At 30.8% G+C, this 13,343-nt stretch overlaps 1 protein-coding gene across 4 annotated transcripts in view; it reads left to right on the top strand.

Moving 5' to 3' along the window:
• Positions 1-12,708, top strand: part of LOC122716679 (GTP-binding protein RAD) — a 62,804-nt gene extending 50,096 nt beyond the window's left edge. For all 4 annotated transcript variants that reach the window (XM_043939996.1, XM_043939993.1, XM_043939994.1 and 1 more), the window contains 3 exons: positions 6,553-6,635; positions 7,716-7,899; positions 8,595-12,708. In XM_043939996.1, coding sequence (XP_043795931.1) covers positions 6,553-6,635; positions 7,716-7,899; positions 8,595-8,884 — 557 coding nt within the window. In that variant the 3' untranslated portion in view covers positions 8,885-12,708. The remainder of the gene's footprint in view (positions 1-6,552; positions 6,636-7,715; positions 7,900-8,594) is intronic.
• Positions 12,709-13,343: the final 635 nt, after the last annotated feature.

Here is a 13,343-nt window from a genome sequence, read left to right as displayed (position 1 = left end):
AACAAATGATCGGATTTCTCGATATCGTTTTTCAAATAAAATAAAGGAATAAAAATTGGATCATAATTTGTCTCAATTCTCATCCTTCTCATCCTTCTCATCCAAACGTCTTCGCTTTAATTTTCGATCACTCGTGCGTGATATATATATATATATACAGACACACAAATATATACGCAGCTGCAGAATAAACAGCGTGAAATCATGCACGAATCTTTGGCGAGGTTCTCGACGGAATCGTTAATACGACGCTTTAAATACAACGGCTTTTAATAAGACCACGGTGTCATTAACCTTCGCGATCCACTTAACCACCAAACGTTCCTATTCTTCACCCACGATTCACCTGTTTTTTTTTTTGTTCGAATTCCTTCATTGTTTACGTACCTCGAGGTTTTCACTCTATCTCGTTGTAAAATATTTTCAATAAATTCTTCCTGCTCGAATTTATTTTTAACAACGATGCGAGCAAATGTTGGATTATTATTTATTTAATATCGATATAAGCATTAGCTTATTCTTCATTGTTAAATTTGTATTCATTTATGTACAGTTAAAATTAAAGCACATATCGCACAAATATAAGATTTATTAATAAATAAACTTATCGTAGAAATTTATATACGTGATGTTTATATTTCAGTGGGACAAACTTTTTTTTTTTTCTTATTCATAAAAAATACGCGAATCCCTACGAATATCTACGAATTATTATTATACACAGTGGTAACCAATCAATTTCTCGTTCCACTATTCCGCACGATCTTTCAACGCGACAATAATAAATAAATTATTTTCTCCACTGATCAAAGAGAGGAGAGCCAGACACGATATTACGAAAGTTTCTCTGAAAATGACGCTGTTTACGCGGCCCATAAATTAACGTAACAAACGTTGGCTGATTCATCATGGCCGAATCTGCGACACTTTGTCCCCGATACACCGTGCTTATTGCGTAACACATCAAGATCCGATTTGTACCTGGCCACATGTTGAATCGAAGCTAGGATCGACGAAAATCGAGAAAGAATAGAGAAAAACATATATGTTCGATTTAAAGAGAAATCGAATGGTTGAAGTTAAACTATCGTCGTACGAGGAAAGGTTATGATAGTGATATGAAAATTTAATAGTGAAGTTACATGAAAATATCAACTATAATACGAATAAATATTGTTTAAATATTTTAATAAGTAACTTTATTTGAGATTTTTATCTTTTAAAGTTAAACTTTTTCAACGAGTTAACGTCTGATGGTGAGTGATACGAAATAGATCGAGTTAGGTTAGGTTTGCAATATTTTAATTCGACGAAAAGTAGTACGCTCGGTAAAGTAGAGTTTATGTTTGACTCTAATTTGAAAGATCATGGGCAGTGATTGGGAAACTTTAATAATTGAAGTCACGAATAACGTTATTACGATAATTTATTATTCAAAATATAATAATGAAAAGCGGATCGATTATAATACGAATAAATGTTATTTGAGTATTTTAATAAATGACTTTATTCGAGATTCTTACCTTTTAAACTTTTTCAACGAGTTTTAACATTCAACTCTGATCGTGAGTGATGCGAAATAGATCGAGTTAGGTTAGGTTTGCAATATTTGATTTTAATTCGAGGAAAAGTAGTACGCTCGCCGAGAGTTTATGTTTGTCTCTAATTTGAACCATCATGGGCAGTGAATGTTTAATAAAAGTTGAAGCTACTTCAATAAAATTACTTCGATAATTTATCGTTCGGAAAAAAGTAATAATAATCGCAAATAATTAGTAGTGGCAAAGTGATCGAGGTTACGTATTAAATATTAGTTAAGTATTTTTAATAAAATAATTACTCGAAGTAATTTTATTCGAGATTTTTAATTTTATTACAGTTACAACTTTCCAACGTTGGGTTAATGGCCAACTCTCCCGATTACATTGGGATATATCGGAAAATTGCGATATACGTAAGGGCGTATTCCTCCCCGGATGAGCGTGGGCTGTTGTGAACTTAGAACTTGGGAAGGTTACGAAGATCGTGACGTCAGTGGGATGGAGCAATCCGGATTCTATATTTACGCGGGCTGGAAATGAAAGCGAGGAAACGCATAGTTGAAATTTGTGCGTGTAATTTAATTCTTTAACGATCCGATAAATCTTCTGAAAAAATGTGTCGTAACGAAAGAAGCGTCAAAGTAAATACTCAAGTATATTTACTTGAGCTTTGGGGGTTATGTTTTTTATCGTGGCGTTATTATTTCTCAAACTATTGAAGATCTATCGTCGAATATAATTTTGAAAGTAATTTACGATCTTAAATCCGCTTCGTAACCAGCTGAAGAGGTTATGCCTCTCTTTCAATGTCAGGAGAAAATCTTCGAATATCGTCTTTTTATGCGAAAAATTACGGCAATATCGGTACAATAACCTTAAATTGCGATTATTTTCTTTTTTTCGATTTTCGATTTTTCTCTGTGAATAAATATGACCATGACGAATCGAATTAGAGCTCTTTCTGATGGGTCTGACGTCATATCCAAATTTAGCGCAGCTGGAAAACTCTCGAATACCAATTTTCGAGTGGAAAATTGCGACAATTCAATGGTCTTGGATTGCAATCGATCGCTATTTCCTGTTTTTTTTCTTGTTGTTGATTTTCAGAGAAAAGAAGTAAGAATTTCGACTTTCTTACGAAGCCTCATTCTGCGATTCAAACGTGTCATATTCCAATTTAAAATCCTCTAAATACCGATTTTGTTATTAAAACACAGTTACAGATGGTTTCGATCGCCATTTTCTTTTTCTTGAGAGAAAGAAGTGAAAGTTTCGACTTTTTGACAGGTTTGTTCGACAACGATAATTTATCTAATCTATAAAATTTTTGTTATATGATATAAAAATAATTGTTTTGACGCTCTCAATTTCAAGTTGATCTTTCTCTTGGTAAATGAGATAAAAAATGCAATTTTGATTCGTTCGAAAAAAACTTAGACGATATATGTAAATTAATATTATCCGGATCACGATGCTTGGATCATTTTCATTTATCCTTTTATTCACAATGTTCCAGTATGGTTAATTCATAATCAGTGAAATCGCAATTCATTTTAACGCAAATTCGCGCAATTATCAACATGCATTTCCAGCCGCATAATTGCATTCTTTGGAGGATGAAATTTCTGGAATGACTCTTTCTGTCTTCGTGAATATGCAAATTTGACTGCGTACTACCCTCCATCCAAGAATACTCGGGGAAAAAACGCTGGCCACATTGTATTCCATTTGCAATATTCCTGAATGGGAATCGCAGCGTTTTAATTACTAGATCGAGAAAATTCTGTCTTATTCAAGCATCTTTTTTAATTGATAAGGAATGATAAGAAAAGATTCGTAGAAAAAAAAAAAAGGATCCGTAGAGAAAGAAAAATAAATTAGAGAAAATTGTATAGATGAAATGTATATCTGTGTTCTATTGTAAATTTTTTTTTTTTAAATTTGTCGCGATTGAGAAGATATTTCTTGCCAGCTCGATCGAGTGTGTGGCAGGGGATATAATATAACGTTAAGAAAGTCCAGAAAGAAGAAACTTTACTTGGCTATTGCTATTCGAAAGTTTGCACAAGTTTCTTATTGCATTCTTCATTTCTTCAAAAAAAAAAAAAAAAAAAAAAAATGAGACTCGATGTACGTACAGGGAATAAATATCCTCTTCACCTATTGAATATCCCTTCGTTATCAATTTTACGCGAGATATGTTTCACAATTTAACGATTATAACGTTATTATATAACGTCTAGTTGGTTTTTTATTTTCGATTTTAATTAAACGGGGAATAATAAACTTTAAAAAGGGGACGATAATTAAAAAAAAAGAGGGAGAGAGAGAGAGAGAGAAAGAGAGTTAATTATAAATTCTGTTGTCTGAAAGTTGAATACGTTATTTAATCATTTCTCGTTGCAAGTATGAAGAATTGAATCTATTTATCTGGATAATTCGATGCTTAATTCGAATATAAGAATAATAGAGAGGAAATTATTTCACGTTTTTATGAAATTTATCGGATTATATTGATCGTTTCAAATGCTCGTCGTTAATTTTATTTGAAGAAGATGTATTTACTCCAGACAAATCAGAAATATATATTCGTTTAATCTCTAAGAGTCCTAAGAAAGGGCGCCTCTTTCATCCAATTATCGATTCGAATTATCCAACAATTTTCCGTCCTTCAACCACCAAAATTCTCGTATCAAACAAACGCGAAATTAAGTATCCAACGAGAGAAAAAAATCGGAGCAGATGTCGAGTTTCACGCGATAATTTTGCGGTGAAATCCGGATCGAGGCCAAGAAGGCCACGTTTTGTTTGTCGAGAAAGATTCATTTGTATTGCAGGAAAATAAAAGAGGGAACGAAATAGTTGGAACGGTGATCCTCCTTACTTCCTCGAAAATTCTAATTTCTCTTCATCCTTCCAATTTCTCTGTCTTCCTTCCGCAATTATTCTCAGTTTAATTGTATAAATTTCTTGACAATTCCATAATATGACTTATATATTAAAAAATTCCAAATTTTTAACATACAATATATCACAAATCAATAGTTCAATATTGCTTTAAAAATCAGAATACTAGAATTCTAAATTTGTAAATTTTTAACATCAATATATCACAAATTAATAGTTACTTTAAAAATTAGAATATTACAATTCCAAATTTGTAAATTTTTAACATTAATATATCACAAGTTAATAGTTACTTTAAAAATTAGAATATTACAATTTTTTCAAATTTGTAAATTTTTAACATCAATATATCACAAATTAATAATTACTTTAAAAATTAAAATATTAAAATTCCAAATTTGTAAATTTTTAACATCAATATATCATAAATTAATAGTTACTTTAAAAATTAGAATATTACAATTTCAAATTTGTAAATTTTTAACATTAATATATCACAAATTAATAGTTACTTTAAAAATCAGAATACTATAATTCCAAATTTGTAAATTTTTAACATACAATATATCACAAATTAATAGTTCAACATTACTTTAAAAATCAGAATACTACAATTCCAAATTTGTAAATTTTTAACATCAATATATCATAAATTAATAGTTACTTCAAAAATTAAAATACTACAATTCCAAATTTTTAACATCAATATATCACAAATTAATAGTTCAACGTTACTTTAAAAATCAGAATACTACAATTCCAAATTTGTAAATTTTTAACATCAATATATCACAAATTAATAGTTACTTTAAAAATTAGAATATTACAATTTTTTCAAATTTGTAAATTTTTAACATACAATATATCACAAATAACTTGTTACTTTAAAGATCGCTCAACAAACTTGTCTGCTGAAAATTAACCTCCTCTTTTTACGGTTGAAAGTTGGTCACCCTGATGGAGGATCTTGAAAGGGAGAGGAGGGGGGAAGAGGGAGGGTGGAAATGGACGAGAAACGGGCGCGTCGGTTTCCAGGAAGGTGTGTAAAAAAGAAAAGTGCAGGAACAGGCGGGGCAGAAATAGCGGTGGTTAATTTTGCACCGGTCCAAGCTATAAACGTACATCATACAGCCTCCGCGTCTGTTCAACGTCTGTCCTCCTTCTTTCTTTCTTTCTTTCTTTCGCTCCGCTCGCTCGCCACCACCACCCCTCCCCCTCCTCTTCGCCCTTATCCTACCAATCTAGACGTCTGTTCGTGTTTTACGAGACTTGAAACTTATTCCTCCCAAGTTCCTTCTCTCTTAGTCGGTTCTCTTCATCGGCGCTGTCTTATTATTATGGTTATGTCTTATTATATTATGTCTAATTATGAAATTGGGATCAGAGGGAGGGGGAGGATTTGGTAAACAATGTTAGGAAGAGAAGTTAGGGCTAGTTTATTAATTTTATTCGAGTCGAAGCCGATCGTTGGAGGAACACTTTTCTTTTTTCTTTATCTTCTATTAGGGATGATTCTACAGTTCACAATTATTACGTTTTTTTTAAAGCTATTTCTTTGTTACGAAAGAAGAAAAATTAAATCAATTGGACAAATATTTGTAAAATCCCTTAAAGTAATAATTTTGAAAATTTATTTTTTGAAATATATAAAATTAACGCGAATAACAAAGGAAAAAAAAAATATCTCCGTTGTTTCATTCCATCTTTTGATAGATATTGCTCCAATTTTTGAAGGAACAAATTAATAATCCCAGTGTGCTCGACCTGTCGATACAATCACCGGAAGTTGCGGCCATGAAATAGATATTTAGAGACGTAGGATTCTTGGTTTATTTGCAGTGGTTCCTCTTCTTTCTCTCCCCCTTATTTCTTTCCTCGTCCTTGCCGCAGAAGGGGTCGAAGGAAAAACAAATGAGGCAGCAAATCAAAAGGGGTTCCTTCCTTCCAACCCTCTTCCTCGCCAATACCTCATTTCCCTTTGGATCCCTCTTTTAACCGCGCTCTTTGAACTGCTTTGTCGCTCATCTTTCTTTTTTTTTTTTTTTTTTTTTTTTTTTTTTTTTTTTTTTTTTTTTTTTTTTTTTTTTTCCCCTCTTTGTTTCAGACGTACCCAGCGAGCAATCCGTTTTCGTCATGCTGAACGGCGAGGAGAGCGAGCTCAGATTCCTCAACATCTCGAATCCGAAGGTGAGCTGCTTCCTTCTCTCTGTTTTTTTTATATTTTAAATCGCACAGTCGATTCGAATAATGTAAATGGAATGAAAATTTTCATTTTCATATGTATGAAGAAAATAATTGCTTCAATGTAACGTATATACATTAAAATTTTAAATCTTCTTTTTTTTCTTTTTTTTAAACGTTTATAAATTAAACAAGATATATATATATAGGCAGATAATTAATCGAGTTGAGAAATAAAAGATAAAAATTATCAAAAAGTATTTTAAATTTCAATTTTATGATAGATATATGAATATCATGTATTTTAATTTAAATCGTTGTCGATAAGTTTCTTGTTCTTTTTTTCTTGTAAATTAAGTTATTACTTCGTATTAGAAATTCACACGATGTAATGATTTGTCAATGATTTTTTGTACGTTCCACGCGATAAGAGGATGGAATGTACGAAAGTAGTAGAAAGCTGAAAACTGGAAGGAAATAAATTTGTCCAGTTAGCTCCTATTAATCCTATAAATATTAATTGTGTAATTCAGTTTCTATTTCTCGTGATATTTAGAATTATTCAATTGCTGATATTTTTCTTAATTTTAATTTTTCTTTCCTTTCTGTTCACGAATCTTAAATATTATGAAATTTAGATTCTGGAATGATATTATGAGAGAAATGTTTTTAATGGAGAATGAAAATATAAAATTATTGGTTATGACTCATAATATATGTAGATAATTGATCCTCGTGATTTTTCTGTTTTCCATTGTTCAATGTTTGTTTTTTCCATTGATACGATGTTGATTTAATATATCTCGATAATATTGACGAGAGAGAATTTTCGTTATAGAGAATCGATCAATGAAATAATTGAAAATAATAAATATCATTGTTTCAACTTTATAAAATTTATATGAAATATTTGTAATAAATATTCATAAGGAAATAAAATTGCACTAAAAAAAAAAAAAATAATTGCACGTTGTGTTACACAAATATGAATACAATGATAGATTAATGTAACTTTGATGATTACTTATCTTTTAGTTACTTATTTTTCTGCTAAAAATAAGTCCTTTATATTTCTGTTTCAAAAAGACGGAATTGGAGAAGAATCTGGATGCCTTTGTCATTATGTATTCCGTGATTGATAAGGCATCCTTTCAGAGAGCGGAAGAATATCTGGAACGTCTTCACGACCAGGATTTCCATCGAGGAAAATCGACTATATTAGTCGGTAACAAAGTGGATCTGGTTCGATCGAGGGTAGTTTCTTCCCAAGGTTGGTACCTGTGCATATTTATTATTATGGTTCTAAAAAAATCCCCAAAATGGCTTTCACGAGTGATACCCTACTATGCATGAGATCAGACACGTAACACGACGAAGATGCACCCTTTGTTTATATTATTTTTTTACACGAACGATATTAATATTCCACAGAAGCAAAAAAGGTGCTAGCAATTTAGATTCCAATTTTAAATTATTCCATATATTTCAAAAAGAACGTCATTTTTTTATTTCAAATAGGATTTTACAAACTAAATTTCTTAATAAAAAATTCCATAAAATTTCAACGATCCTCTCAAAACTCGACAATTTTTTTTTTTCATATCTCACAAATTAACTTCAATCTTCCTATTCTCACTATATCCACGCACACTCCACAAATCATGCCTCCTCTCCTTTATAACTTTATATAATAAATCTCCAATGTTTCATAAAACTTCAATAATAATAATAATGTATCTTGAATATAACAAAACTTCGACAGAAAAACTCAGAACAAAAACACCGATCCATTGAAATTGGAACATTTTCTTCTCCCTTTTCCCTATTCTTATTTCAACCCCTTTTTTCATCCTCCATTTTATCCCATTCAATCGGCCTTGGTCGTCCCTTTATAAATACCCTCTTCTTCCCCCTCCCTCCCTCCCCCTTTATCTTTACTCTCTAATCCTTTTGCGCGTGATGCAGATGGCAAGTGCATGGCGTGCACCTATCGGGTGAAGTTCATCGAGGTCTCGGTCGGGATCAACCACAACGTGGACCATCTGCTGGTCGGTATCCTGAATCAGATCCGTCTGAAGAACAGCAGCAACGTGTCGGAGAACCGGGGTGGAAACGGAACCAGCGAGGGTAGCGGCCATTGGTACAAGTCGAGGGGTGTGGTTCGAGCGAGCATGAAGGCCAGACAGATGTTGACGTGGCTGTTCGGCAAAGAGGACAGCAAGTTCAAGAACTGCGAGAATCTTCATGTCCTCTAAGGATGGACCGATCGATCCAATTCTTTCTTTTTCTCTCTCTCTCTCTCTCTCTTTTCTTTCTTTCTTTTTTTTAATCTGTGGTCGTACCTGAGGACGTAGATTGTAAGAGCCGGTCTACTTGGTACAATATACTTGACGATATGCTTAATCCACGATACTTCCAGAAAGATGCAAACGAAATCTTGTTTGAATGCCAGGGATTGATATGATTGGAATTTGATCCAATGGAAGAGGGAGGGCGAGATTGAATTTCGTTCAAGGGGGGTGGTAGGGTAGCAGTCTCGATACGGATGGCCAATTTGATTATTAAATATTCATGGAGCGGTTCCTTTTGTTTCGTGGAGGAGGACTAACGGAAAAACAATTCTATCGTGCTTCTTGTATTTCTTTTATTTCATTTCGATGGAGAAATTTTTAGGGGGAAGTGGTTGAGGAGAAGGATTTGAAATTAGATGGGGATTTTTGATACAAAAATTGGAATTATTGGAAAGTAATATAATAGTTTTCTTTTTTTTTTTTTTTTTTTTGGAATTGTCTGGATTTTTATCCGAATTGAATTTTCATTGAAAATTTGGCTTAAGTAATTGTAATTGTATGTAAGTAATTGTAAATAATAAGATTGTTACGTAAATATGATATAGAATTTTTTTCATATTTTTTTAAGTTAATTTTATCTTCTTTTGTTATTTTGAATTCGACAAATTGGCCATTCAATAATCACGAGAAAATCTGGAAAATATCGGAATGCGATCAAAGTGCCAATTAGATCAAACGAACGTTTGTTTCTCTTTCTCGACGATTAATTTTTAATTAATGTTAGCTTTTAATAACTTCCATCGAGGATTCGCTCGATATCTATCGTAATATCTGTAAGAATAAGTTTGTTAAGTCGCCTGTGTTGGTATTCGTTATACGTATACGCAAGAGAAATATTTACATCTTTGGTAGTTCTTCGAGGCAAAATTTAATGTACACACGATTTGATTAATCCTTTGATAATTCTTTTATTTCTGGTCACTTCCTTCGTAAAATATTCATTTATCTTTCTGCGTTTAATAAACGCAAATTACGAATTGAAAATTGTGAAAATAAAAAAGAATAATATAAATTGTTTAATTATTGCCCGGTCATTTCTTTTGTATTTGATTCAATGAAAGATTATAATTTTAAAAAGATCGATATACAAATTTAATTTTCGTTTTTATATTTTATATTATATATACAATTCTTCAAATAGCTATTCTGGAAGGTCAGAAGAAATTTAAAAGAAGCGAGGATTTAATAAGAAAGAAATAGTCAAAAGATTAATCAAAAGGAGGAATTCTTCTAAGACTCGAGAAAAAGTCGAAAGATTAAAAAAAAATATATATATATCTATAAGGGAGAAGACAAGAAGGAGTTGAAATCTAATTGATACGAAGGAATTTAAATTGGACCATGGCATGAATTAGCGGCCAATAATGTTACTGTCGTTACTGTATAATAAGACCAATCTAATCTTCTTAATCCGAATTGTATATACTGATAAGTTTAACGATAACAGATCTGTGTATCTATATAAGAGGAAGAAAAAGATGAGAAGAAGGAATACAAAAAAAAAAAATGGAAAAAGAGATGGAGAAGTTAGATACGTGTGTTATATTATTATAAATATAAATAAAAATGCACTCCCTTTTAGAAGACTCAGGACGCTTCTTCTTTATAATTTATAATTTTGATATTCGATATAAATCATAAATTTTAATAAAAGTATCAAAATATTGATTATCGAATAGAGATTTTTACGTTACAATGTGAATATGAATTATAATTTTCTCTTAAAAAAAGTGTACTAACTGATAAAAAAAAACGATCGATATGACATACAATAAATGTCCAAAGGCTTTTAAGCGGGGGTGTATGTCTACACGCATATACATATAACTATATTCCTAATGTACGATCAAGCATAAGTCTACGTTAATTTTGTGTAGATGTATCGTTAAACGATTGACGTGTTGCTGTATTGCGTGTTTTCCTTAAAAAAGAACGGGTACTATGAAGAATATTCCTTTTTTTGGGGGACATTTTACTAAGAAAAAGAACATATGTACACATACGCGCGCACATATATATACACGTATATTATCCATTATCTATTTTCTGCGATCTCTACGCCTATGTATATCCGAATTACATATGTATAAATATATATATATACATATATATAGGGTGTCAGGAAAAAAGATGGTTCAAGAATCTATTCGTGTAATTTTACTAATCAACTCTTTTGAAAAAAAAGCAACAAATTTTTGTTATTATTATTATTAATTTTATTTATTGTACGCCATCTTTTGTAAATAGCTATATATGATAAAATAATAAAATTCTTTTGTGTACATAGTTCTCCATAATTTTTCATTTTTTATCCTTTGTTACGTATTCTGTTTTTTTCTTTCTTTTTTTTTTATTTTTTTTAAATTAAAAGTGAATATATCAGCATTCTTGAACCAGATTCTTTGAACACTTTATATATCTAAAACAGTGTTGTAATAAGTATAGTTCGAGCGGGATATCCGTCTCAGGGGCCAAGCTGTAGAATAAAAAAAAAATAGAAACGAGGTGGTTCATATGTTTAAATAAAAATTGAAACAATTTATAAGCTATTCTAAGAAATGTGTAACAATTTGGGAAACAATCGAGAATAATAAAAAATATTAATTCACAAAAAAAAAAAAAAATAGTTATAGGGAACAATTTACATTTTCTAAAAATGATTTAAAATGTAATTAAATCGTGTTTTGAAACGAGATATTAAAAATGGATTTTACTACATGTTATAATATTAAATGTGCAGGCTATGCAATTTTCAAGTAATTAGTGAAGTTAATGAGGTTTTGAGTTTGGTTAATTTAGTAGATGGAAAATATTAGCTTTGAAAAAGACAAACTTTCAAGTCGACGAAAATTTGGATGAAATTCAAGATAGGTATTAAATTTAAGAAGAACGAGTAAAAATTCTTATTTTAATAGTTCATAATCTTCTTCCATCTAAGTAAGATAATTTGAAATGAAAAATGAATTTGATGATTAATTTATTATCATCTAAGTAATTAAACTCGCGAATGAAAGATTGTGAAAATCAATAGCAATATAATCAATAAATCCTGAAAGTAGAATAAGAATCAAATTGCATGTGAAATTAAATCAAAATAAAAATCAAAGGAAATTATGTGATTTAAGAAATGCATCTTTACAGATCGCGAGGCTATCTTCTTACAGCACTGTAAAAATAAAAAAAAAAAAATTAAAAGCAAGAATGACGAAAGAAAAAAGTGAAAAACTTGAAATTAAAAACGAAAAAAGTTGTAAATTTAAATGAAAATTATTTCTTTGCTGATAAACTTTGTTCGAAAATAGCGAATTAATGACATTGTTATCGATCGTTTAATTTCCTCTATCTTTTATCAATTGCGAAACGAACCAAGATATTATCGTTTGCCATCGGTTTGCGTCATCGTTGTTAGTATTCTTGAATTAATTTAATTAAAAAAAAAAAAAAAAGGAACCAAAAGATCGAATTCTATGGAAACGTGACTCAAACAAGGATGAGAGAGAAAGAGAGAGAGAGAGAGAGAGGAAAAGAAAAGGGAATTCTTATCAAGTGCCTTTGTGTATTTTTGTAATTTAAGCTAAAAACTACTCGATGTAAGTCTTAACCAAAAAAAAAAAAAAAAGTGTAACCATGAAACGATATATCGATACTGCAAACGCATGCTCTTATTAGTTTTTGATAATTCGTTGTAAATCATACCATGCTTATAAACTTTATACCTATTCTTTTTTTTTTATCTATTTCGTCATTTTCACGATCGAACCTCTATAACTCTCGAAAACTCCTACGAGATTATAATTTCGTCCATTCCTTTTCGGTTAAAAAAATCTTTACAAAAGGAGCATGAATCTATCCATTTTAATTGGAATTATAGTCCGCTACTCTCTCTAAATTGCATGGATAACGAGGCTGTAGAATAATTTTCTAGAAAATTAAAACTAAAAAAAAAAAAATATGAAAGCATTCTCATGAACATTCTTTGAGATTCGAGTTTCGAGGATCGACCGTAGATACCTCTCTCCTTATTTTCTTCGTTTCCACATTTCTTTTTATCATTTCCTTTCTTCTTTTTCGTTTCGATATTCGAGAGAATGTGGATAATCAAATCTGAAGAGAAATTTGTAAATCCATTTTTCTTGTCAACAACCGGAAATTCGATGAATGACTAATTTAAATAATGAAAATAAGTGAAAATAAAAATGTCTCTTGTTCGCTATGACATGTCGGAAATACATAGCACAAATCTCGTTTGGACGAATATCCATTTTCAATTATGATACGATCATCGATGTCTACCGATTAATTATTGTTCCCAAGGCGAAATTCAAATTCGATGTTACTATTAAAAAAACGATATGAAAACGTT

Source organism: Apis laboriosa, unplaced genomic scaffold (assembly GCF_014066325.1).
Source record: "Apis laboriosa isolate Shangri-la unplaced genomic scaffold, ASM1406632v1 scaffold47_cov149, whole genome shotgun sequence".
NCBI lineage: Eukaryota > Metazoa > Arthropoda > Insecta > Hymenoptera > Apidae > Apis > Apis laboriosa.
This window is presented reverse-complemented; position numbering and strand designations above follow the sequence as displayed.